The sequence below is a fragment of the Canis aureus genome, chromosome 5, assembly GCF_053574225.1.
Source record: "Canis aureus isolate CA01 chromosome 5, VMU_Caureus_v.1.0, whole genome shotgun sequence".
Classification (NCBI taxonomy): domain Eukaryota; kingdom Metazoa; phylum Chordata; class Mammalia; order Carnivora; family Canidae; genus Canis; species Canis aureus.
In genome coordinates this window covers 86,253,646-86,280,180 of record NC_135615.1, presented here as the reverse complement: position 1 = coordinate 86,280,180, position 26,535 = coordinate 86,253,646, and the positions used below count along the sequence as shown (strand labels likewise).

General features: G+C 51.4%; 3 protein-coding genes and 1 long non-coding RNA gene across 6 annotated transcripts; 2 read left to right on the top strand and 2 right to left on the bottom strand.

The window, feature by feature from the left end:
* Window positions 1-47: 47 nt before the first annotated feature.
* Window positions 48-9,697, top strand: CENPS (centromere protein S). 2 transcript variants are annotated; one of them, XM_077899680.1, is made up of 6 exons: window positions 48-214; window positions 2,686-2,809; window positions 3,387-3,420; window positions 7,301-7,367; window positions 9,043-9,234; window positions 9,524-9,697. In XM_077899680.1, exons 1-6 carry the CDS (start codon window positions 164-166, stop codon window positions 9,575-9,577), a joined length of 522 nt encoding a protein of 173 aa, XP_077755806.1. In that variant the 5' UTR covers window positions 48-163; the 3' UTR covers window positions 9,578-9,697. The 2 variants fall into 2 exon arrangements, with proteins under 2 accessions (XP_077755806.1, XP_077755807.1); XM_077899681.1 differs by lacking the exon at window positions 9,524-9,697 and having other exon boundaries at window positions 52-214; window positions 9,043-9,460.
* Window positions 9,007-13,019, bottom strand: LOC144314974 (uncharacterized). The gene is made up of 2 exons (XR_013380803.1): window positions 11,004-13,019; window positions 9,007-10,543 (listed from the first exon to the last, which is right to left on the bottom strand). It is a non-coding gene; the product is annotated as an uncharacterized LOC144314974 (long non-coding RNA).
* On the top strand, window positions 9,842-13,059 carry CORT (cortistatin). 2 transcript variants are annotated; one of them, XM_077899678.1, is made up of 2 exons: window positions 9,842-12,024; window positions 12,782-13,059. In XM_077899678.1, the coding sequence occupies exons 1-2, from the start codon at window positions 11,408-11,410 to the stop codon at window positions 13,026-13,028; spliced, it is 864 nt and encodes a 287-aa protein (XP_077755804.1). In that variant the 5' UTR covers window positions 9,842-11,407; the 3' UTR covers window positions 13,029-13,059. The 2 variants fall into 2 exon arrangements, with proteins under 2 accessions (XP_077755804.1, XP_077755805.1); XM_077899679.1 differs by lacking the exon at window positions 12,782-13,059 and adding an exon at window positions 12,119-12,775.
* A 3,705-nt stretch (window positions 13,060-16,764) lies between these two features.
* On the bottom strand, window positions 16,765-24,528 carry DFFA (DNA fragmentation factor subunit alpha). Its single transcript, XM_077899677.1, has 6 exons — window positions 24,340-24,528; window positions 22,630-22,791; window positions 21,227-21,369; window positions 18,463-18,652; window positions 18,128-18,279; window positions 16,765-17,518 (listed from the first exon to the last, which is right to left on the bottom strand). The coding sequence occupies exons 1-6, from the start codon at window positions 24,461-24,463 to the stop codon at window positions 17,309-17,311; spliced, it is 981 nt and encodes a 326-aa protein (XP_077755803.1). The 5' UTR covers window positions 24,464-24,528; the 3' UTR covers window positions 16,765-17,308.
* Between the last annotated feature and the right edge of the window lie 2,007 nt (window positions 24,529-26,535).

Here is a 26,535-nt window from a genome sequence, read left to right as displayed (position 1 = left end):
GACCGCGAAGGAGCTTCCTAGAGCGGCCGCCAGAGGGCGGGGCGCTTCGCGGTTTGTCCCCTCGCGCGGCCCGTCTCCCGGCGCCGCCGCGGGAAATCCGAGGGGCTCCTCCCGGCCGCCGCCTCCCTCTGCCGTCGCGCGCCGGCCTCGTCGGGCCGCTGTCATGGAGGAAGACGAGGGGACCGAGGAGCAGGAGCGATTCTCCCACCGGCAGGTACAGGAACGCCGGGTCCCGGCCCGGCCGCGCGGGGGGAAGACGGCGTCCAGCTCCCGCGGACGGAGGGGCCCCAGGCCTCGCCCGGGCGCTGCTCGGAGCGCGTCCCCCGGGCCGGAGCGCGCGCTCGACACGCCTGCGCCTGCGCGGCTGCCGCGGGGGGTGCTGGGAGGTGGTCTCCACGGTGATGGGGTCGCCGTCGGGCGGCTGGGGGCGGGCTGCGGGGGGGCGGCCGCGGTCTCCGGGCTCGGACGTGGCTGTGCTGCGCGTGGGGCCTGCGCCTCGGGACACCCTCCAGCCCACGCCTTGGCGCGGGCCCGGCGCGTGGCCGCCGTGACGGGCGGGGCGGCCCCGGAGCGCGCGTGCGCCGCGGGCTCCTCCCGGCGTGGATCCTGGCCCCGGCTCCGCAGCCCCGCCCCCTCCCCGCAGCCCCGCCCCCTCCCCGCAGCCCGGTCCCCCGCGCCGTAGCCCCGCCCCCGCGCGCCCCGCCCCTCCCCGCAGCCCCGCCCCCGAACCCCCGACCCCCGCCCCCGCGCACCCCGCCCCCCGCAGGCGGCGTTGGGGGGTCGATGCTGGCCTCCTCCCAGGCGCCGTGACGGTGGCGGGCGGCCCCGGGGAGCACACGGGGCAGAGCCGCGAGAGCGGACCCTGTAACGGGGGGATCCGGGGGCGAGCCCAGGGCACCAGAGTCCTCCCGCCGGTGTTAGGCTTCAGAAGCCCTTCGTTCGCGGCCTCCCGTATTGGGGGAAGCACAGCGCAGTCCACGGCCGCAGCTCCACACCCGGATTCACCAGCTGTTAATCCTTTGCTGTATTTCCTCCTCTGCTCTCTTTCTTCCGAATCATTTCAGATTTAGTTGCAGGTACCTTGACACCTTCCCTTTAGATTTTACTGCTCTGGTGTGCCTCCCCCGACGACGAGGGGATCCTCCTACACAACCTCAAATAGCACACTCAGGAAGTTTAATGCGGTGAATCCTGGTGTCTAATGATCCGTCCATACGCACACTTCCCCAGTCGTCCCAAAGCGGTTTCTCCTGATCTGTTTTCTTTCCTCCAGGATCCAGGCAGGGGTCATAACTTTCATTTAGCAATCCCGTCCCTTTGATCTGTCCTGGGACAGTTCTCTCTGTCTTTCCCACACTGGTGGTTTTGAAGTGTCCACTGATGGCAAAGGTGTAGTGGGAGAGAAACCCTGAGAGCCGGGCTGTGCTTTTCCTTTTCGTATTCTCAGCCCCCGGTACCTGCTGGCTGAAGAGATGAGTAAGGCTGCAAAGATGGGCTGAGAAATCGGTGAGCTGGTTGAGGATCCCACCACCCATTCAAGCAGCTGTTCTTGGCCCAGAGTAGGGAACACAACTGACAGGGTCCTGCCCCTGGGGAATGTAGGGTCTAGGGAGTTAGCCTTGAAGTGCGGTGTCATCTGTGGCATTGAAGAGGCACTTGGCCCTGCCCAGGAGGCATGCAGGAGGAGGGTCAGAAAACTTCCTGGGAGGCGTTCCTCTAAGGACACTGCTACTCGTACCTAAAAAAGATGATGGTGGCAGGCCATATTCCTCCCAGGGTGATGGTCCTTTTGTCTCCTCCTACCATCGGTCTTTTGGTTTCTGAAACTAAGGAAGGTAATTGCCCTTGCTTATCTGCCTGGCCTCTACCCTGGGGTCCTGGACCTGTGTTTCTGCAGTTCCTCCTCATCCTGTCTCAGCTGTGAACACTTGCTGAGAGACCTTACGCTGTTTGGGGTACAGCTGTCCCCCTGTCCGGTTCAGTTCTGTCTCCAGCATGGAGAAGGAACACAGCCAAGGGTGCAGTAAGTTTGTGGACATGAGATCCTGGCTTGGCTTTGTTTTGCTCCTTTGCTCCTCCTCTGCATGGGAAAGATATGTTCTTCAGTATCTGAAAGGGTTGCTGAGGAGCAGTGAGGGTCCTGGGGAGGTGGGCTAACAAGCCAGCAAGTCCAAGGAGGGTCCGATGTGCCCTCACAGGCCTTTCCCAACATGGCCCTAAGCATTTGTCCTTTGTCACATGCAGGCCTGGGTCTGGCAGAGACTTAGAGCAGAAGGATGGGATCCTTTTGCATTTCACTAGATTCACCTTTGGTTGTTCATTGTTCCTGAAACACCTAGCATATGCCTTTACTCAGCGGGAATGGGTACATATTTATGGAGTAGCTGAGTAAAGTCGTGCAGATTCTTTCTAAGTGCAAGTCTTACTTTTCTCCCTGCCGACCTGCCGCTGTAATTCCTTATCTTTACTTGACCTAAATCATAACCATTAACTAGGAAGTAATGTTTCTACAAGTCACACTCCAGAGGGCCTCATTAATTTATTAGTACACTTGAAAAGTCACTCAGCCATTAGGAAAGTGCCCAAGGAATTGAGAGCAGACCCTCTCTTTGGTCTTAATTTTCTAAAATGTGAAAACCTCTTCTTTGCAACCTGACCTATGAAGTGTTTCAATTTTTGCTCCAGAGGCTAAAAGCAGCAGTGCACTACACTGTCGGTTGTCTTTGCGAGGATGTCGCATCGGACAAAGAAGTGCAGTTCAGCAAGCAGACCATTGCAGCCATCTCAGAGCTGACCTTCCGCCAGTGTGGTACGAAGCCAGGGCCTTCCTCTGTGTACAGAAATCCCCAGAGTTGCTTTTGCCTGGGAGCAAGGTGTGGGGTGGGCGGGTTAGCATCGGGTGCTGTGCAGGAAACACTTCCTGGCTGTAACATCAGATGTTTTATGGGCAGAACTTTTGTTTTCTCTATTACCCAACACTGGGCATGAAGACCTTTATTTTATTGTGTTTAATTGCCTGGAATGTTACACGTTAAAGTTTTAGATCATTGCTCTCTAACATTTGTATATTGCCAGTGCCAGGGTTTAGTTGACAGCTGAGCCTGTAACATTGGTGTCTGCTTGAAGTTCCAGGAAAGTAGCATTTTCTCAAGCCCTAACTTGTAGCAAGATTTAAAGTTAAGGGCCAGTTTCATGGAAGGAGGTGTGGCCACAATGACCACAATTAGGAGGAGGTCGCAATGAATAAAACGGCTGATAGCTCGAAAAACACAAAACCAAGACCGGCTAAAGGCTCCCGGTCTGGGGATGGGGTGGCCCAAAGTGCCTCCACCCACCTTGGAAAGAGTGACGCAAGGATAGCTAAAGCACATCTTTTTCTCTTTCAGAACATTTTGCCAAAGACCTTGAAATGTTTGCAAGGTGAGTAAGGAGCTTGCGTTTTGCTGTGTCTTTGCATCCTATTCATACCCTCTGCCTGGTGGTGTATTTCAGGAGGGCTTTAGTCTTTCTTGTGTGTGCGTTTTGTGGAGGCTCATCTCTAATCATGATTCTGCAAGAATACGAAATCTGCTCTAATCACGTCCATTCAGATTTGATTTGGCTTGTTTGTTTTCGATGCCTTCCGAGTACCTTTTTATCAAAGCCGCAGAGTCGTTCAGTTCCCGGTTAAGAAGGTAGGAAGAACAGCTCCGGGGCTGTGAACGTGTGGGGCGTGTGTGCTTTGAAGAACGTTTCTGCAGGACGGTGCGGGGCACGTGCGCGCTGAATGCCCAGCAGTAATTGCAGGTGGGCCTTGGGGCAGCACCCAGCACCCAGCACCTGCCCGCAGTCAGCCTCGGGTTTGCAGCATCTGTCACCAGAGAGACACACACTCCTTGAAAAGCGGGTGACTTGCTTTCAGTGGGTAAACTTTGGCTTTTACAGGTGATTTATGCTCATCTCTTCAATTAGTACCTCAGGTAATTGAAAACAATCGCAACGAATTGCTTTTATGAAGCAATTTGAATGACTGAGGCCGGAAAGGGCTAAAGCTTTCCGATTTGCTCACACTTCTGATTTGGTGCCAGTCTCTCCCGCACCCCGAGCTTTTCACCTTGCTTCTGTTAGCTCTTGGTTGCTCGGGTGAGTATTTTGAATGAATTAAAGCAGTAGGTTCTCAGAGGGCAGACTCTAAATCTTTGCTGCCTCTGTGTGTATGAATCCCTAAAAACCGCTTAGCATCTCCGACTTGGCCAAAAAGGGAAAGATAATATGGAATACTAATAGCTCCTGCAGTTTATTCATCGTTAATTTAGGTGGTGGCTCCTTTGCGTGGCGCCCAACCCCACCCCCCAGCTGCTGCATCACCTGTGAAGTACCTTTATCACCTTTCCTTGCCGTTTCTTTCCTTTTTTTGGGGAAAATACAACTTTTTATTACAGAGTGGCACAAAAATATGAATATGTAAGCCAGTGATTATTTGATTTGAGCGTAAAGTTAATCAACACAGCATGGGTTCTCCATCTCAGCATCACTGACATTGGCTAATTCGGGGTTGTGGTGGGGACTGTCCTGTGCCTTGTACGGTGTTCATGGGCTTCTCTGCCCTCTGCCTGGTAGATGCCAGCAGTAAGCCCCCAACTGTGACTTTTCCTGCCATTTCTGGGGTAGCTGTGGGAAAAGACAAGGTTTTTAGATGCTTTTATAAAAACACTAGAAATAACGAATTTGGAAATATTTAGCATTGTAATACCTTGAGCTTTCATGGGCTCTGTGGGTTTTTTTGTTTTTTTGTTTTTTGTTTTTTTATGTTAAGAGGTTGATTTCCTTTGCTGGGTACTTGGCAGGTAGAGGGTGTGGTGTGTGTGTTTTACTTGAGCTGTAAGCTCCCCAAGGAAGGCCAGCACCTAAGCCAAGGATCTGCGCAAAGGCTGTCAAACTGCTGTTGTCTAAGAGAGAGGCAAGGCTTGCTGGCTGAGCTGCCTTACCTTTTGCGTGTCCAGGGGTGTCCAATGCTCTTCACACTCTCCCAGCCCCCAAACCCTGAGCCAGCAAAGTGCAAATTTTCTTTGAAGACTGGACCTTTGCCTAATTTCACACTGATCTTCATAGTACTTCAGTTTGCTAGCATATTAAAAAAAAGAATTGTGTTTTAAAATTTCTCACAGGGGTTGCCTGGGTGGCTCAGCTGGTTAAGTGTCTGCCCCCAGCTTGGGTCATGATCCCAGGGTCCTGGGATTGAGCCCTTCATGGGGAGGGGGTGTCTCTGCTGAGCCGGGAGTCTGCTCTCCATCTCGCTCTGCCTCTCTTCCCCGCTCTTGCTCTCTCTCTCTCAAATAAATAAAATCTTCAAAAAAAAATAAAGTTTGTCATGGAATGACATTGATATTCCCAGGTCAGCTTTGTTTATCGTGTGGCTTTGTTTTGTCCCTGCGGCCACTGTCTTCTAGAACTGTGAGTCCTGCAAGGAGTCTGAAGGACTGTTTTCAGGCCCACTGTGTATTAAAGGGTCTTTGTAGGCTGGCTGGGAACCCAGCCAGTATTTTAACATTGTTTCTATGGAAAATGCATTTAAATTTAAATAGTTCTCCTGTAAACTTTGGAAAATCATCTCCCGATTTAAGTTGTGAATTTCCCTTAAATTTAGCTTTGAAATCTCTAGTCATCTAATATCATTAATATGTTCAAGATGTAACATTTTGAAGAAGATAGATATTAGACAGTAAATAAATTCTAGGAATATTTTGGGAATAGTCTTTAAAACCTGTGTTGCTGAAAGTATTACATGAAAAACTGCTTTATAATTTTCCCTTGGGTGACTTCCTGGAGTCAGAGGTTTGATTTAGGAGAGTCTCTGAGGTGTGGCGGCGGCGCAGGCTGTACCTGCCCTTCCGTTTAGGGCAGTGTTAGCCTTAGATAGGCGGGTGGTGGAGGGGTTGGCTTTGCCGCTACTAAATGCTTCCTTGTGAACAGACTAAACTTACCCTGTAGACAGTTCAGTAGGCTGCTTCCTTTCATCTGTTCCTTTTGTGGACTTGGCGAAGGGCGTGAACACGGGCAGAGCGGCTGGACGGTGGGCCTGAGGGCCCCGCTGCACCCGGCACCTAACCGCCTCCACCTGCTGTGGCCCCTTGGGCCTCTCCCCTCCTCTCCTGGTCCCTTGCACATGGCTAATTAGGAGCTGTCTCCTGGAACGGTCCAGTCAGCGCAGGCGGGGTTGTCAGTCATGAGGAGGGACACATGGTATCTGCGCATTTAGCAGGATGTGAAGGTTTAATTTGGCCAAATTATAGAGTGTGATTCTGTGTGATTTTACCGTTAACAGGTATTCGGTGAGGACTTTATGTATGTTGGCCACTTAACTGGTTATTAAGGGTACAGAGATGCCTACTTACTCCCGTGTGCAAAGTCTCTACTTATTTTTGGAGCAAATTGGAAATGGCAAGGAATGGTGTATTTAGAGCAATAAATTACTAACTAGAGCTTATTATCTGAAATTACCTCTTTTTTTTAAACAATTTTATTTATTTATTTGAGACAGAGAGTATGCACACAAGCGATGAGAAGGGTCAGAGGGAGAGGGAGAAGCTCCCTTCCTCAGTGGGGAGCCCCACGCGGGACCCAGGACCTGAGATCATGACCTGAGCTGAAGGCAGATGCTCAACCGACTAAGCCACCCAGGCACCCCTGAAATTACCTTTTAAAGCAAAGATAAGAGAACTGGAATGAGAATTTGAGTCCCAAGTTGTGAGCAAGACACAGACCCCAGTTCCAAGGATGTTCTTTGTTCTGGCTTGGCTGTCGACGAGGAAGCATGTTAGCTCCTTGTTGGGAAGTGGGGTGTTAGGGGACACCTGCCCGAGCCTCTTCCTGTAATTTAGCCCTTGGAGAAGAGCTTCAGGATCTTGGTATCTTTGTTCTTGTCTTTAACGTCTGTGTAAGCACAGGCGACCTATGTGTTGGGAGATACCGTGTTGTGTCATTTTCTCTCTTCACTAGAGGCATGCCCAGACACTACTTGCCACGACCCCGGCGTGTGCTGTGAGCGTCGTGCCCATGCAGGTCTCCGCTCGGGCACCCGTGGCCTCGGCTGGAGGTGGACAGATGGGCTTCTGCCTTCCATGGTCTTTTTATTTAATTAGTATCTTGGCTAAGTCACTTCACTCATCTTTATGTCACTGTTGGTTAATGAATTTAATCTAAAAAGATGGGCTACTTAGAGATCCTTGCTAGTTTGGAGTCTGACCATGAACTTTTGGGTTTCATCAAAACTTGAAATGATACTAAACATTTTGGTGAATTGTTCCTGCCCTTTCTACAGACATGCGAAAAGAAGCACAATTAACACTGAAGATGTGAAGCTCTTAGCCAGGAGGAGTAATTCACTGGTGAGAGATGAATTTCTTTCCTCACTCCCCTTTCCCATCAGAATACATTATTCCCAATTAATCACTTGCAGCCATGAAGCGATTCCCTAGGGCACCTTGCATTAAAAACGAGAGACGGTTGAACCATTCAGACCTGCCCGCAATTTATAGTCTCTCTTTCATCATGATGGATCTTGCTAAGCCAATTTGAAATTTTCTAATCAGCACTCTCTGGATTTCATAATTTGCCTTTTTTGTAACATCTCAAAACTTTGGCCCTGTATTTCATTTACAGCATGATGTCAGAGACAGGCCATGGGTTAGAGCATGTGGGGATAGTTGTGTTACGGTGACCACAGCTCTGATGGGCCAGCTGTGGAAGGAGTGTGTGTACGGCTGGGACGGGCAGAAAACCGCACACATTTTCTCTCTTTCCAGAGAAATCTAGACATCGTCTTGACCGTGCCCTCATTTTACAGGTGATGCTGTGATCATCCCGGGCTAGTGGCTGTGGCCTGGGGCCCACCCAGGGCACCTGTGAGGTTCTCTGACCTTGTCTAATCCTTGCAGTAAAAATACTTTACGTTCCCTGTCATGTGAGCTCCACCAGGGCGGGGATCTTTGTGTCTTCTCTGCTGCATCTGCTGTGCCTAGAATAGGGCCTGGCACACAGCAGGTGCTCAATAAGTAGTTGTTGAATGAGTCTGTATAGCAGTTGACAGTTGACAGGGGTCTTTTGTCGTTATTATTTTACATGCATTATTTAAAACCTCACAACCACCCTCTGAGGTTTTTAGTAATGATCGATTGGCCCAATTTTACAGGGGAGGCAGCTGGAGTTCAGTAACTTCCCGGAGCTGAGCTCGATTCTCCCTGGTGGAGAGGCGCAGTAGCCAGCACCACTTCCCCTGGGCTCTCTTTCCCCCTCTGCTCTTCTACCGTCCTCTCTCCAAAGTCTAAGTCAAGGTGAAAGACACTGTGATTCCTCGGGAAAACAGCTAAGGTGGCAGGAGGGGCTGCGTATCCGTGAGGAGGACCCTTCTCTCTCTCCATACGTTCTGTGCGGGTCATACTGGTAGGTGGTTGGTCTCAGGGAGCAGTTTCTTCTTTTTGCAAAGGAATGGTCAGTGCAAGTCATCTTAGAATATTAATTGGGAAGTTACCTGTTTATTGCACATTTGTTTACTTCCAAATACTGTTTTTATTTTGGGCTCTTAATTTTTTTTTTCATGACAGAGGTGCAGTTAAATTTACCCATTTGAGAAAATCCTCCCGGAGGGCAGGGACTTTGTGTTACTTACCTAGTATCCCTAGTACCTGGTGCATAGCAGTTGCTCAGTGACGTTCGTCGGGTACACTTAGAGGCGGGTGTTGATTGTACTGGTGCTTGGTAGAGTATACGTAGGCCTGGCGTGCTCCTGCACACTCCACATTTTAACTCTTGATTCCCTGGGGAGCTCCTACCTGTTTGGTAGGAGTGTGGGCAGCAGTTGGTTGATTTTTGTAGTTGATGACCTCTTCCAGGAAAAACTGGAAGTTCTATTTTACTCTAAGGAACATAACCCAAGCTTTTCCACCCAAACTCTTAGGGCAGGAGTGGTTAGGAGGGGTATAGATTCCCACCCTCCCGCCCCCACTTTAGAGGGGCTTCACAACCAGATCAAAATGGAATTCTTTACTTTTTTTTTTTTTGTAGCTAAAATACATCACAGAGAAAAATGAAGAGCTCACTCAGTTTAACATAGAGCAAAGAGCGAAGAAGAAGAAGAAGTTAGAGGATGACAAGACAAAGTCATTGGCACCGGCAGAGGCTGCAGCCTCAGGAAGGGACAGTTCGGCTCTGTCGCCAGGGGCAGAAGCAGCCTTCGGGGAGGGCCGCCAGGAGCAGGTGAGGCCCTGAGGGATTTTCGAAGGGATCAGTAGAGATTAAAGGAAAAAGGCGAGGCGGCTTGCTGGGCTGCGCGCTCCTCCGGCTGTGGCTGCAGAACTAGTGTCAGAGCCGGAGAGTCTCCAGGAAAATGCTCCCCATCTCCCCCGCTCTGACACACGACTCCGAGGGGCAGAGGTCGGAAATCGTATCCGTCACCATTAATAAAATGATGTCAGCAATGAAATGTGGTCGGCTTCTTCAAGCAAACATCTTAGTTATTTCTTTATTCTTCTACATAATTCTTCAGGCTGACAGCCCCGAAAGACGAATGAAGCTCTCTGCATTTATATTGTCCTTTTGATCACCAGTGTAGCTTTGAAGCCTGTGCCACGTGTGGCCACGAAGCCAATGTGATGCTCACATGTGGATGTTTGGAAAGTGTCCGTTCTACTTTTTAAAGGTGATTTTCCCCAAAAACATAGTTTATGCAGTTTTTCTCTGGCTCTTTTGTAATTTTACCACCGGGCAGGAGTTTGCTTGAGAGGAAGACCTGCTGCATTCCCAAGTGCTACCACATGTTGTGCTGGTTCAGTCAGCGAGGGCCGGAGCTTCCAGTCCTGCTGCCTTCTCTGCGGGCGTCTGGGGGCCCAGGGCGCACCGCTCCTCCCACAGGCAGGAGGGACAGGGAGCAGGACTGCGTCTGGGGGCCGTCCTGTGCGCCAGGCAGCCCCAGGGCCCCGCGTGGAACCCCAGCGCGTCCTCAGCCTGACGGGGTGCATCTGATTGTCCCCGGGTCTTCCTGATGCGCAGGCTGAGGCTCAGAGGCGAGCTTGCTGCCCGATCTGCTGGGCCGTAGAGAAGCGTTCACCCTGACGGTGCTGCCTCAGGAGGACACCCGTTCTGGATAGAACCACCCATGCCCGGCATGATCCGTAGAAGACACCCCCCCCCCCGCCCCCGTTTGGCTCTTGAAGGGACATGGTAAGCGGTGCCCCCAGGAAAACACTCAAGCCAAGCTTCCTGGCCTCATGTTCTGCAAATGGTGTTATCTTTCCACCTCAGAAAATGAGTGTGACATCCGTGTGTCACATCAGTGAAAAGAAAAGGAACCCTAAAGCTTCTGTCCTTCCGATCATACTCCGTGTGTGTGAGCAGCTTCCTTTTTGGGTCAAGGCTCTGCGACATGGCATCAGGAGAGGTTAGAGCCGGACACTGTGACCTTGCAGAGGTCCGCACTCTGGTGGCTTCCTGGTTTTGCGACTCGTGGCCGTGTCTCTAGCTTTGTGTCCTCATCAGCGCAGGAGAGTCCACGGTACTTGGCAGTGGCCTGTGTGTGACAGAGGAGGTGCGTAGGACTGTTATGACGGGTCTTGGCTTTTGTTTTTTAAAGGTTTTCTTTGAGAGAGACTGAGACGGCACAGAGAGAAGTCACGGGGAGGAGAGGGACAAGCAGGCCCGCGGCTGAGCGGCGAGCGCGGGGCTCCATCAGGACCCCGCATCCTGACCTGAGCCGAGGTTAGGTGCTCAGTCGCTGAGCCACCCAGATGCCTGAGCATCTCAATTTTTAATACCATTTGTGGGAACTTTTTTTTTTAATTTTTTTATTTTTTGTGGGAACTTTCTTAAGCAAAAGAATCCGTTCTTAAGCAAAAGAAAGAAAGGGCGAAGCACATGCAGTAAGGAGCTGCGGCTCCTTGGGCCACCCCTTTAGCCTGGAATCTTCACAAGCCTCCGACCAAAAGGAGTTTAAGATGGAGATTTCCCTTGTGGGGGCGGGGAGCCCGGACCTTGGTAAAGTGAAAACGTCAGCGTTCGCTTCTGGAGAGAGTGGCTGGTTCGGTGGCTTCGCTCCCACCTGGAACGCTGCCTGGTGGCCACGTGTAGCAGGCTTGGGGCGGTGCCTCAGTTTACCCGCTGTCTCCGCTGGGTGCCGAGGGTCTGCCGTGTCCTTGTGGGATTCTGAACCGGATCGGGGAGGGCAAGGCCGGGGGCAGCCCGAGGAGGGCCCCACGCTCCGGCCTTCCCAGGAGAGTGCAAGTGCCGGCCGTTGAGTGACCCCGCGCCACCCGTCTCTGCTCCTCCACCTGACGCGCTGGGGTTTCTGTTTCGTTGGTGACGAAGTGCGAGTTTCTGGTCGTGAGTGGGGGCTCCAGCAGCCTGGGGCCCGGCGCCTCCCCGGGCGCTGGGCGGGATGGCGGGCCTCGCTGCTCCTTGGCCCGCGGGCAGTGCCCACCTCTGCCCTCCGGTCTGGGTGTCGGGTGCAGGCGCGAGCCGAGGCCGGGGCGGGTTGGGGGCGCCGGTGCCGAGGCCTCCCCGCCGGGTCCCGCCGCGCTCACCGCGTGTTGCTCACGTGGCTCCCGCGGCCGCGGCGCGCGTCCGGCAAGTGCGCAGCCCGCTCTGTGGGCGCCTGTGGGGAGCCGGTCGGCCCGGCTGGCGGCTGAGGCGGGCGCCCGAGGGACGGGGCCGCGGGCCCTCCCGCCGGGTGAAGGAGCGCGCCGCCCGCTGGGCTGAGGGGCCTGCAGCTCCGCCCCGCGGCCCCGGCCCCGCTGTCCCCCGGCTCCTCCGCCCCGGCAGGCCCCTCGCCCGGCGACTCCCTGGCGCCTGCAGCCCGCGGGTCCCCGGCACCGGCAGGGCCGCCCCTCGCCGCCCCTCCGCGCCCGCCCGCGCCGCCGAGCTCGGCCCACAGGAGCCCCCGGCCCGCACCTGCCCGAGGGCGGGGCCCCCACAGCCTCCGCCGGACGCTGCCCGCTGGCTCCGAGCCCTTGACGTCATCACGCTCTCCGCCGTGAGGGCTCCCGACTTCGTGAGGTGATTTACTTTTCTCGCTTTTCCATTTTGAAAAAGTTCCAGGAAAGTACATAAAGTTGGCCATTAAAAATGGATTTTCCTCTAAAATTACCAGCCGAGTTTCAGGCGCGTCGTTTATCACCCGCTACCCCCGGAAGCTCCCGACGGACTCCGGGAGCCGAGATGAGCCCCGACCTGATCGCTCTCGAGTGATTTGTGGGCGCCCGGGAGGCCGGCCCGCCGGGGATGATGGATGGCCCGGCCTCCTCTCACCGAGGGCCTCAGCCAACGTGATGGGCCAAACCAGCCGGTTTTTCGTTGACTGAAAATTCTTGACTTTTCCTTCTCTGACTAGAGCGATTTCCTTAAGGTCTTTGCTTAGCCTTCTCATCCTTCATTTTTAACTTTCTCATCCTTTTTTTTTTCTCAAGGATTTTATATATTTATACCTGAGAAACAGAGAGACAGAGAGAGAGAGAGGCAGAGACCCAGGCAGAGGGAGACGCAGGCGCCATGCAGGGAGTGGGATGGGGGACTCGATCCTGAGACCCGGGGTCAAGCCCTGGGCCCTCCGGGCATCCCTAACTTTCTCATCCTTTTATTTTGTTTTTGTTTTTGTTTTTGTTTTTTTTTCTCATCCTTTTAATGGAAATACGATTTATTCTTCTGAAGCATCTCTTTTTTTTTTTTTTTTTGAGGAAGGAGTTATGGATCTTTTAATGCTGGCCAATCCAGATGGTTATTATCCTTTCCTTTGTCCTCTGCTTCTTTTCAAAAGCATCTGCAGGAAGGAAGTGATAGAATTGAAGAAAAGCCTCATGACTTTCCTGGCTGGGTGGTCCCAGTGGATTCCCCCAGGCAGGTGCAGCGCCCTTCTCAGGAGAGGCAGCAGGGGAGGCACCCGAGTGGCAGCAGGTCCCCCCACTCAGAGGTCCCTACAGGAGAAGGCGCCCTGCAAGGTTTTCTGGAAGACCTCCTCCCGAAAAGAAAACTCCACCCCTGATTACCCATATAAAGAATTGTAACGATGGATTGGAATAAAATGTATAAACAGCCGCGATCTTTCTTCTTTACACACTTGTCTTCTCCTTCCCGTGTAACTTGAAAAGTTTTATTTATACTTTAAAATATTTTATTTTTAGTAATCTCTATACCCAACATAGGCTCGAGCTCACGACCCTGAGATGAAAAGTCTTGTGCTCCACCAACTGAGCCAGCCAGGCGCACCCCAAAGTGGTCATTTTTGTTGTGGTGGTCGTTTTTTAAAGATTTTTTAAAAATTTATTTATTCATGGGAGATAGAGAGAGGCAGAGACACAAGCAGAGGGAGAAGCAGGCTTCCTGCAGGGAGCCCGACGCGGGATTTGATCCCAGGTGTCCAGGATCATGCCCTGGACTGAAGGTGGTGCTAAACCGCAGAGCCCCCAGGCTGCCCAGGGTGAAGGTTTTTAGATGCTAAACTTTGAAGTTCAGAGATTCATACCTAGAGTTACAGGAAGTTTCTGAGGGTCAGGCCTAACAGGAGGAAAATCGGCAAAGGCCAGCTGGAGGAGCGCTGTAATCTTTCTCTCTTCTCTGGACACCAGGGGAGCAGACGTGGAGTATGACTGCTGACCGTTCCATTCTGTTTTCTGCAGAGCTGAGCTCATATTCATAATTACTAGCTGAGTAAAGTATAATGTGATGGAGGAGCCTTAACAGCATCCATATTTCCAAACACAGCAGCTTTAGACCAGTAATTGGGTCAGTGCACTGGTGGAAGATGCCAGCCTGAAAGGCCAGCCAACCATCAGAACTTTGTCTTTTAACATTTTTCTAGAAGAAAAACATACTGATTGTTTTTCAGTTTCAATTGGGGTCATACATACACAGTCCTTAGGACGAGGGACCTAAAACTTTGAACTAAGTTATAGCTGAAGGATAATGAGGCCCTACTAATGAGACTGGCAGGAAATCCATCAAGTAACTCTAAGCTTACCTTAGTCAAGGGGACTTAAAAAAATGTTAACTGGCTTTGACTGCATGTTAGATTAGATTAATATGCTCATGATGAATACATTAGGGTAAAAAGGGTATATTAGGGTCATTTTCTATCATCAGGTTTTGGGTAGACTGTTCTCAACGTATACCTTTCTGTAGTTCAGTATAGACAAGTGTGTGGATGTGGGCCTCAGCACCTGGACAACTTATAATTCATTTTCGTGCATTTTTTTAAAGATTTATTTATTTTAGAGAGCGAGATTGAGAGAGTGAGTAGGAGGGGCAGAGGGAGAGGGAGAGAATCTCAAGCAGATTCCCCGCAGAGTGTGGAGTCGGACGCAGGGCTCTATCCCACGACCCTGTGATCACAATCTGAGCCGAAATGGAGTCAGACATTCAACCAATTGAGCCACCCAGGCGCCCCGCTTGCTTAGTTCTAATATTTGGCACCAGAATGGATCCTTAACTGCTGAGGAAGAATTGAGTGTGACATAAACCTTTGATGGAAATCCTTCATAGTATTCATGTTTCAGGGCTGACGGCCAACTGTTCTAGGCTTTAGGAAACTCAGACCAATACACTTCAAGAATTTAACAGCAGCTGCTCAAGGCACCACCCACATCTTAATAGCAGCTTCTCCAGTAGAGATATGGATTCTATTTTTTTAAGTTTATTTAAATAATTTTTACAACCAATGTGGGGTTCAAACTTATGATCCAACATCAAGAGTCACACACTCTTCCAGGATCCCTGGGTGGCGCAGCGGTTTGGTGCCTGCCTTTGGCCCAGGGCGCGATCCTGGAGACCCGGGACCGAATCCCACGTCGGGCTCCCGGTGCATGGAGCCTGCTTCTCCCTCTGCCTATGTCTCTGCCTCTCTGTCTCTCTGTGACTATCATAAATAAATAAAAAAAAAAGGATAGCTAAAATCCATTTAAAAAAAAAAAAGAGTCACACACTCTTCCAATTGAGCCACCTAGGGAGCCCCCGAGTTCCATTTTCAAGAAATCAGAAGAGGAAAAGTCAGGTAGGTATTAAAAAGAAGGAAAATTTCAGTTTCTAGACAAGAAAGGAAGAGGCAAAGGGCACCTGGGTTACCCACTATTTCTAGCTTGTCATAACCCTAATAAAAGTAATGCTAATTTATCTGTTCCACTTATAATTAAATGATCAAAAATACATGCACTTTTAAAAAGATTTTATTTATTTATTCATGATAGACATGGGGGGGGGGCAGAGACACAGGCAGAGGGAGAAGCAGGCTTCATGTTGGGAGCCCGACGTGGGACTCGATCTCGGGACTCTAGGATCACGCCCTGGGCCAAAGGCAGGTGCTAAACCGCTGAGCCACCCAGGGATCCCCCACTTGTCTTCTTAAAATAATTACAAACTGTCAGAGAAGCTAGATTTTTGGCAATAGTTCTTGGAAATATTGAGGAAAATCCAGTATTTATGCATGAAGCAGTTGGTTCACTTCCTTGTGACTGCAAAGTGTGTTCTTTTATTTTTTATTATTATTTTAAAATATTTTACTTATTTATGAGAGACACATAGATAGAGAGGCAGAGACACAGGCAGAGGGAGAAGCAGGCTCCCTGCAGGGAGAGCGACATGGACTTGATCCCAGGACACCGGGGTCACGCCCTGGGCTGAAGGCAGCGCTAAACGGCTGAACCACCCAGGCATCCCAAAGTGTGTTCTTTTAAAAAAGATTTTACAGGGGATCCCTGGGTGGCTCAGTGGTTTGGCGCCTGCCTCTCCCTCCGCCTGTGTCTCTGCCTCTCTCTCTCTGCCTCTATGAATAAATAAATCTTAAAAAAAAAACTTCAAGTAATACAAGACACAGCTGAGATAATTTAAGGCAAAACCCTACAAATAAAACAGAATGGAGAAAAACGCTGAAGGCAAAAAATTTTTGTGGATGACTAAGAAATAAAACAGCTAAACAATCAATCTGGTTAGTAAAGGCACATTAATCATTTTTGTAATTAATGCAGGTTTTCTTTTCCCAGACTATTATTTTATCCCTTCTCTCTGAAAAATGAAAACCCATTCGCTTTTTTTTTCCTTTTGCTTTTCCCCAGAAATTAGAGGTTGGTAAGTGGTAATTAGCACAGCTCCTGTCAAAGCCAATTGCCTAATGGGGACCGACATTTGACTGGAGTCGGAGGAATGGAAGGAAGACGGCTAATGCGGAGCTCATTAGTCCCCGCTGGTTCCTTGGACATTCTCCTCTCCTGAGAGAGAAGGGCAGGCTGCCCTGCTCGCTCTCCTATTTTTAGATATATTGCTGTGCTGCTACGTTTCTGTTCTAGAAGGCCTGGAGGCACGGGGAAGGTAAACGGCACCAGGGGCAACATAATGCGTCTGCAGCTGTGCACGCTACGCACTTGGCCGGAGTTTGCAGACTAAGGTCTTCGCCTCATGGACCCAGACGGGAGCCTCCGCAGCTGTCTTGCTCCTGCTCCGCGGTGTCCCTGGGGAGCTGAGGGGACCTGCTCCGTGCCAGGTACTCGGCTCTTCCTCAGCCGCTTCGTTTAACCGTTTCAGCTGCAGGCTGGGCTCGCCGCTCTGCTCGGCGTCGCCCGAGCTGCTGACTGAAGCTCTGCGGTATACCGGGCAGACTAACCCCAGCCAGTATTTTTGATTTGTGGGGCAAAGATGGAGATGTTGAAAATCTGTTCCAAATCGGTGTACGAAACCCTAAGAACAAGTCTGTACAGGAACAGGATGTATATGGACCAGAAGCCTCTGCTCTGCACCCAGAGACACACACAGTCGTTTCGCATGGAGATCAATTTAATGACCTTTCCTCCCAGCAGCTGATAAAACAGATTAGACAACTGGCAACAGACATAATCTCACAATTGGAAATGGCCATCCACACTCTCCCTGTGTCCCTAGGTCTGCAGACTTAATACGCGCCTTTACACAAACCGAGAAACTCCTGGAGAAACAAGTTTGCGGCTGTAAACCAACTCTGTTACGTCACCTTCTTCACCATGATTTGTGTCTGACATTCTGCAGCTCTGGCTTCAGAACAAGGACGGGGAGCCTGAAACACAACCCTTTCTCTCCACTGCGCTTACAGCTTCTGTCCAACGGAGGACGCGAGGTGCCCTGGGAAGGCGTGGGGCGCCGTTGCCGCAGCTGAGCATCCAGGGCAGGCGGAGGGCTCTCCGGGCGGTGGGAGGCTGGTGTCTGGCCACTTGCAGGAAAGTGGGCGAGGCAGGGTCGGGGTCGCGCCGTGACGCAGCAGCTCGGGAGATCCAGGCACAAGGGGTTTATGGAAAATAAAACAAGGTCACCGGCCTCCCAGCTGCGGCTACGTGGGCTCCCGCCTGGCTCGCTTGGGCTTCTGCGGTCGTGCGGGCTGCGGGCTCCTCGCCGACACGCTCCGCAGGGAGTGCAGGCTCTGCACTTGCTGGAGGCGCAGGCTGAGCTCCTGGCAACAGGCCTGCTGCACGGCTTCCGTCTTCCCGAGGCCCCAGCTCAGGGCAGCGGCCAGCGCCCGCGGGTCTTCCCTGGTGACCAGCTGTGGCGAGAGAGAACCAGTGACAGCCGCGGCCGCCCTCCTCAACAGCGGCCCCCGCGCCCAGGGGCACAGCCCGCGCTCGTCTGCACGCTCCAATGCCGGCTTCGCCCAGTCGGCGGTCACGGACCTCGTCTTACCCTCTGACGCCAACAGGAGAGGGTCTCTGCAGGGAAGTTTCCCGGGAGCAACTGTAAAGTCCTCCACTTAGGGAAACGCGGCCGCATGCCGGTCACAGGTGTCCCCCCTTCCAGCTACATTGGGGAGGCGCTCGCCGAGGAGGACGCGAGGGACCCCCCGGACGTGCCTTTCCCTCCGATGGTTTACGAGTACGGAGCCTCCTCAAGTGCCGACAGAGCCAGAAGCCTGAGCCCTGCATCCCCCCTGCCAGCTTGGCTCGTTCTGTAGCCCTGGGCCCAGAGCATGATGTCTGAGGAGCGGAGCAAGGGCCCCATTTCGTTCAAGCCATTTTGATAGAGATTAAATGGGATGGCTGGCACAGCCCAGTCGAACTGCAGCTCCGAGTCAGCTGCGCTGAGCCGCACGCCCTCCCGCCCGGGGGGTCTGGAGGGCTGCACTGCGGCGGGCTCAGGGCCCCCGGTTCTCGCCCACCTCCAAATCCTGACTGGACAGGCTCAGCTCCGGGGCCAGCTTCTCCTTCAGCGTGGTGAGGACCTGGCTCGTGAGTGCGCTCTCGGAGGTGCTCTGGCCATTACTGCCCGTGTCGCCCGCATCCACCTCGTCGCTGAGGTCGCCGCTGGACGCTGCAAAGCAGACGTGAGACGGGGATCACAAGCAGCAATGAGCAAGATGGGAGCGCGCCACTTCAGGAGGCCAGCAGCTGTGGCTTCGCCCTTCCTGGAGCACATTAGGAACGCGGGCTCCCCCAGGAAAGGCTCTCCAGGCCCTCGGCCCTCAGGGTGACTCCCCTGGCCGCTGAGTCCTACCTTGCTGCTTTGACAGGATGCCGCCTTCCTTCTCCAAAGCCTGGAGGTAAAGCTCCAAGAGCTGCTTGGACTGACGGGCTTCCTCCCTCTGGTCAAGAACCTGCTGGAGGGTGTCCTGGAGCCCCTGCACCGTGACGCAACTTTGGCAAAGTTCCTGAGCCAGGTCTGAACACGGAACATCGATGAGCACCTAACAAGCAAACACAGACTTTAACCTAAAGATACTGTCAACACACGGCGGCCCCAACCTGTCCTCGGCAGGCTCCCTCCTTCCTTTAGCAATCCGTGTACTTGCCACCTCTTGCGAACCTGCCAGGGTGTGGCAACCACGCTGCTGGGAATTTGTTTTATGGACAAGCATGTGTGCGAGACGACATTGGTCTAAGTTTTTTTGCAGCATAACCCAAACGTCCAAGAGTGGGGGAGACCCCCTTAAACAAGTCATGGTACACGTACAAAAGGGAATATTATGCAGTGGTGAAAAAGGGGAACAAGTGTCTTTTATATACTGATCTAGAATACTCTCCAAACATTTTATCATTGTATTTATTTATTTGACAGAGAGAGCACAAGCAGGGGGAGCAGCAGGCAGAGGGAGGGAGATGCTTTACCAACTAAGCCACCCAGCAGCCCTGGAATATTTTTTTTAAAAGATTTATTTTAGAGAGATGTGTGTGTGCACGTGGTGGTGGGGGGGAGGGAAAGGGAGAGGGAGTCTCAAGCAGACTCCCTGCTGAGCGTGGAGCCAGGACCCCTGAGAGCATGACCTGATCCAAAATCAAAAATTGGAGGCTCAAGCAACTGAGCCACCCAGGTGCCGCTCTCCAAATATTTCTTTAAGAAAAAGTAGATATGCTTCCACTTGTGTAATAGAATGGAGGAGAAAGCATATTTGGTATATAAAATATCTCTAGAATGGGAAACTGAGATATTGCTCATCTCTGGGAAGGGAAACCCGGTGGCTAGGGGCAGGACTCAGATTTTTCGTGTATATCCCCCACCCTCCAAAAAACAGCTTTATTGGTATAGAAGACACATGCCACATGATTCACCCCTGTAGAGCGTACACCTAAGTGGGTTAGAACATTCAGAGTTGTGCAGTCATCACCACGATCCAGTTTAGAACATTTTCACTACCCCGAAAAGAACTGTACTCCTTAGTATGTACTATTTCTCCTCAAAGCTCCCAACCCCAGGCCCTGGCAGCCCTAACCTATCTTCTACTTTGTACGGATTTGCGTATTCTGGCCACTTCATAGAAATGTGACTATAAAATCTGTGGCCTTTTTTTTTTTTTTTAAAGATTTTATTTATTTATTCATGATAGACACACAGAGAGAGAAGCAGAGACACAGGCAAAGGGAGAAGCAGGCTCCCGGCTGGGAGCCTGACATGGGACTCGATCCTGGGACTCCAGGATCGCACCCTGGACCAAAGGCAGGTGCCAAACCGCTGAGCCACCCAAGGATCCCCCATCTGTGGCCTTTCATGTCTGGCTTCTTTTGCTCAGCATATTTTGAAGGCTTATCCGTGTCACAGCAATGGGTTAATACTTCCTTCCTTTTAAGGGCTTCGTAATATTCCACTGTATGGACAGACCACATTTACTCATTCATTGGAACATGAGCATTTGGGCTGGTTTCACTTTTTGGCTACCAGTATATTCTTCTGTACCTCTTGGATTTTGAGCCATGTGAATGTATTTTCATTATTTATTCAAAAATATGTAAGTTTATAAGTTTAAAAAATTACTAAAAAGCCACCTCCTTGCAGGGGCCTCCCTGGAGCCCCCAATCTAGACTACTAGCCCCGCCGCCCTCGGCATACTGCCTCACCTACTACTCCTCCAATATACTTCCTGTTTTGTCTGCCTCCCTCCATTGGAATTCTCTGTCTGGCTTGTTCATCACTGTACCCCCAGACAGAACCATGCCAGGCACAGGGCAAGGGCTCAAGAAATATTTTTTGGAATTAACACATACTATTTTCATCCCAGTTTTACTGGACAGGAAACGCATGCAAAGAGGCTTACTGGCTCAAAGTCATAGTGATGGAGCTGGGATTTAATCTGGCTCCTCCTGACTCCACATTCTTTGGCACTACATTCTTAACTCCTTTGGTGAGCCTAACTAGGTCTATGTGGAGCCTGAGCATCTTTCTTTTTTTTCTAAGATTTTATTATTAGTTATTATTATTATTATATATTTTAAAGATTTTATTTATTTACTCATGAGAAACACAGAGAGGAGAGAGAGAAAGGCAGAGACATAGGAGGAGGGAAAAGCAGGCTCCATGCAGGGAGCCTGACGTGGGACTCGATCCCGGGACTCAAGGATCATGTCCTGGGCTGAAGGCAGCACTAAACCGCTGAGACACCTGGGCTGCCCAAGATTTTATTATTTTGAGAGAGAGGGAGAGAGAGTATGAGCAAGGGGAGGAGCAGAGGGAAGGAGAATCTCAAGCAGACTCTGCATTGAGCATAGAGCCCAACGTGGAGCTCAATCTCACAACCTCAAGATCACGACCTGAGCTGAAATCGAGAGGTGGGCCCTTAACTGACTGCACCCCCAGATGCCCCCAGGCATCTGTATTTTCCACTGTAGGTGCGAGAATTAGAAAATGAAAAGTCTTGGTTGTCAACAAAATACTGTTTAAAAATTAAGAAATAATTGAATTATTATGGGAAGGCACATGGAAACTAAGGGGTTGGGGGCAGCGGAGGCCGGGTGACAGAGTGTGGCTGCAGGCTGCAGAGGGGCCTCACCTGGAGGTCTTCCTCAGACAGGAGGATGATGCTGGATAGATCTTCCTTCAGCTGCCTGGCCACATTCTTCCACTTCAGCCCTGCCCCACTGTCTGTCTCATCCACATCAAAGGACTCTTGGGAAATCCAGGCTGTGCCTCCATCTGTAGGGGAGAAAAAGACCAGTCACAGTCAGAGTGACCTACAGTGCTGTTTTCACCTCCTCCTCCAACACATAGGCCTCGAGGATATCTGTACGTCCTTCCGACTGACCATTTAATTTCAGTGGTGAAGGAAGCGTCTTTTCTAAAGAATTCGTGGGAAGCACAATCCTCATCCAAGACCTAGATTTTCCCTTCTCTTCTACCTTTTATTTATTTCCATGGGAAACTGCTTTATATCTTCCTTACAGAAAGAAGCCACTTTAAACCGGATGCATTGTCATGCACACGCAGGACCCTACCACATTTCCCTTTAGGTGAGTTTTTGTCTCTGGGGCTTGTTTTTGTATACAAAGACATTCATTGTCGCCAGCACTTCTGTGCTTGGGATTAATCTTGTCCTTAACTGGAGGAACCGTAGACACAGTCCCTGGGGCTGAGTACAAAGGTGGCTGGCAGGGCCGCTGCTGAAGAGGGATTCCCTCAATTTAGTGGCATGGGGACCGTCTTCAACAGGGAACACTGTTTTAGCCTTCGATCCTATTCATCAATATTAGTCCCTTTGTATCTATAGTAATGATGACGATGTAACATTTACCGAGTCTTTTCAGGCAAGACCTAAATGCTTTTTATCAGTGGTTCTCAACTGGGAGTGATTTTGCCTCCCCAAGAAGACATCTGACAATGTCAGAAGGCATTTTTGGTTGTCATGATTGGGGTAAAGGGACACTACTGGTATCTAGTGGGCAAAGTGCAGGGACGCTGCCAAACATCCTGCAATGGACAGGACAGATGCCACAACAAAGAATTCTCCAGCCCAAAATGTCAATAGCATTGTCAAGAAACCCTGGTTTGATATATATTATGTTCTATCATCCCTACAACACCCTAGGAGAGAGAGGTACTATAATCATTACCAGTAAGGTGCTAAGAAGTTAGGAAACATGCCCATGGTCACACAGCTAGTAAATAACAATCTGGAGTGAAACCTGGCAGCCTGACTCCACCTACAGCACTGATTTCCCGTGGCCATGCTGCATTTTAGTTACTTTTGGTCTATGAGTTATTTGATAACTGAGCCCACATCTCATTCATCTTTCTCCCAAGACTCAGCACCATGCCTTGGCATGCAGAAGGCGCTCAGTAAACGTTGGCTGCATAAATGCCGAACCAGACAAGCGGCAACCAGGTGGCTGTGCACTAAACCGAATCATGGCGGTTGTCGTATTGCAGGTGATTTTGTATATGGCCAGAGTTTCTCACCTGAATTGTTGTATGTCCACTTCTCGTTACTGGCCAACGCTACGAACTTAGTATTGGAAGGCAGACACAGGAAGTAATCGTCATCATCCACGATGGTGCCATCCTCTGCCAGGACCAGCGTGACTGGTGCCAGGGACTTATCAATGGCCAGAATGTCACAGGCTGAGAGGAATAGAATATTTGGCAGTTGACAAGTATCCATAAGGAAACTACATCAGTCTCTGGACTCTCACTACACGTGTGTTCCTGGAGCACAGCAGAATTCTTGGTAGTTAACAGGAACTACAATAATAACTACAGTTACTAGCGTTAATATACCACTTCCCACATGCCTGGTAATAAGTGCCTTTTGTATACAGTATTTAATCTCCTAAAAATCCTGTAAGGTAGGTACGATTGCTATTTCCATTTCACAGATGTCAAACTCAAGGCCCAGGGAGGTTAGGTAACTTGTCCAAAGTCCCACAGTGTCAGAGTTGAGATTTAAACCCACAGCCTGACTCCTGAGACTTTCCTCCACCTGCTCTATATCCACATTGGGAGGCACTCGCATCTTTACTTGGATGAAAAACAAAGTCTGATTTCTTGTGAACGAGCGGCCTTTCATTCATTTAAGCAGCGGTCACCTCAAATTCTGTCAAATGTCGAAAGAAAGAAATAGAAAAAAAGGAAATGGCTTTGTGTTCTTCGTGGCGTCGTTCTCTGCAGCCTTTCTAACCCTACACGAAGGCCCAAGAGAAGCAGAAGTTTGTATCGATGGCTTCTCATCTTTGTTGTCAAAGGGCAAGAGGCTTGTCCAGGGCAGGTCTGTGACCATCCCATTTAGCGATGGCAAAGCCTAAGATGTGAAAGGGAGGAGAGAGAGCAGCAAAGTGGCCCCGAGACTACCGATCCGGCTGGGTGATGCTGTTGGGCACCCAAACAGAACAGCAAGCCTCCCGAGGCTGCTCCAGAGAACACAAGCTCCGACACCAGCTTCTGTGCCCCGTGCATCCGGACCACGCGCTCAGGGGAACTGAAACTTCAGCAACCCTAATGCCCCAGAAATATACGAGCACTGATGCAGCAAGAACCGCGTCACTAAAGCCTTTATGATGCTTTGTCTGCTCCTGGGCCTGTGGGATCTTGTGGGTCTCGGTGACTCCGAGAGGAAGCACCGCGCACCGACACCCACCCTGGATGCAGATTCCCGGGGAGGGCTCGGCTCTCACCTTTCACCTTTCAGAGCTTCCCTGAATAAACAATCTTGCTACTGGCTCATAATATTTCATGCAAACGCATCATCGGCTTTGAGAGTCGCAACAATCCTGTAATTAGGACTGGAAATCTCCTATTCTGCTCGTGAGGAAGCTGAAGGTGCAGCAGCTGGGGCACGTGGGGCGGCTTATGGCTTGTGCTCCTCGCCCGAGCTGCAGTGTGGTCGCCAGACCCCCGGAGCCCGCCCAGGAGCCTGCAGGGAGCCCCCCGGAGCCAGCCCAGGAGCCTGCAGGGAGCCCCCCGGAACCTGCCCAGGAGCCTGCAGGGAGTCCCCCCGGAGCCCGCCCAGGAGCCTGCAGGGAGCCCCCCGGAACCCGCCCAGGAGCCTACAGGGAGCCCCCCGGAGCCCGCCCAGGATCCCGCACGGAGCCCGCCCGGACCCCGCCGCCCCGCGGACACCCTCGCCAGGCCGGCTCGGCAGCGCCCGCGCCCTCAGCCCCCGCCCGCGCCCACCCTTGCGCCTCAGCTCCTCGAGGCTCGAGGCCGCCACGCCGTGCTGCTCGCGGCTGTGGTTGCGGCGCAGCACACACGGCTTCAGAGTCCGAGTCTCGGCCTCGGCGGCCCCGACCAGCGCCATCCTCCACAGAGCGGGCCCGGCCGACCCGGGGAAGCCGGCGACGCCCTGCGCGACGCCGTCCCGCCCCTCCCCAGCCCGGGGCGTGCCGGGAGATGTAGTTCTCGCTGCGGCACGTTACGCGTGGGACCGAGGCACGCCGGGAGCTGTAGTTCCAGTTGCCGCTAATCACGTCTGGCTCCGGGGGCATGCCGGGAGATGTAGTCTCTGCACTCAGAGCCTTCTTCGTTATGTTGCTGGATTTGGCAGAGAAGTGTTTTTTCTACTTTATATTTAGTCTCAAAAGCGGGATCAAAATGGGGTCAATAGGGATTTATTTTGCATTATGAAAGACACATATATACTCCCTTGGGTTTTTAGCGCACTCTTATTTACATACATAGATGCATGATATTAATACTTAAAACAATCTATCGTTGTGCCGTATTAATTTGTTTTCCCTCTTCATGCTTAAAGGATCTGCGAGATGTCCCAAACCTCAGGATAATCTGAAGGAAGTCAATTTTTTTTCAAGATTTTATTTATTTGACAGAGAGCACAAGCAGGGGGAATGATAAGCAGAGGGAGAGGGAGAAGCAGGCTCCCCAGAGAGCAGGGAGCCCAACGTGGGACTGGATCCAAGGACCCAGGGATCATGACCTGAGCTAAAGGCAGATGCTCAACCGACTGAGCCACCCAGGCGCCCCTGAAGGAATTTTAAAAATTGATGACTGTAGTTTTCAGTCCTGTTGAAAATTTAACAGAGAAGCATAAGATACTCATACGTTTCCACCAGTTGGATTCCCAGCTTTATCTGTGCAAATTGGGTTGGGATCCTGGAGCGAAACACTTACATAACCAGATTAAACATTCAGGTCTCAAAGAAATCAGAGAGGAAAGGGAAAGATTCGAACTACATCACTGTTTGACATTGTCCAGCTGCTGCTTGGCAATAAATTCCTCTTTTTTTTTTTTTTTTATTTATTTATCCATGAGAGACACAGAGACAGAGACGCAGGTAGGGGGAGAAGCAGGCTCCCTGCAGGGAGCTTGACGCACGACTCGATCCCAGGTCTCCAGGGTCACGTTCTGGGCCGAAGGCGGCACTAAACCGCCGAGCCACCCGGGCTGCCCATATTCCTCTTTCTTCTAATACTACTACTTACCCCCTCTGAAAAACGTTTAATATTAAAATAATAGTAAAAAAATTTAAAAAGTTCCTCGCTTAAAAGGGGAGGCCTATTGTGTAAATGAGAAATAGGCCATATTCATTCAGTCTCTTCCATACTTTGTTTAAAAGAAAATAAGGTATTATCTCATAAAATAAGGGTAAGCATTTAAAACAGTGTTGGGGGCACCTGGGTGGCTCGGTGGTTGGGCGTGCCTTTGACTCTGGTCATGACCCCGGGGTCCTGGGATTGAGCCTCACCTTGGCCTCCCCGCGTGGAGCCTGCTTCTCCCTCTGCCTGTGTCTCTACCTCTCTGTGTGTCTCTCATGAATGAATAAATAAAATCTTAAAAACAAAAACAAACCAAGAAACACAAAACAACAATCTTTGTAGGGAGAACTATTCCTTGAGGCAGCCCTTTTGAATACTCCATAATCCATCAAAACGCCGCAATATGGACTGACCCCTTGTGTAACACATGCAATCTTGGTGTGCGACCCTACACTCGGCCTAAAACCTAACAACTCGATGACTCTAGAGGACGAGAAGGATCTCCGCCGCGGAAAGCCCCGTTCAGCGTCCCCCCGTAGGCGTGCAAGCCGCGGACGGGCTCCTCAGATGCTGCGGTTGGGTGAGCATCCGCGGTAGGCTCTCCGCAAACGATACCGAGGAGGACCATTTCTTGATTAACTTCCACGTTCCTTCCCATTCGTTCATTCGTTCGAGACCTAGCGAGTCCATGCCTGTGCCCGAGGCACCGTGGGGCTGGACAGCGACTTAATGCAGTGAGAATGATGCAGCGAGGACGGGCTCAGGATGCTGCCGGAACGGGGCCCGAGGGCACACGCGGGGTGACCCGGCCGTGTGAGCGCGCCCTGCTCGCGGTCGGTGCTCCCGCAGGCGCCCTCATCGACTGCTCAGTGCCGG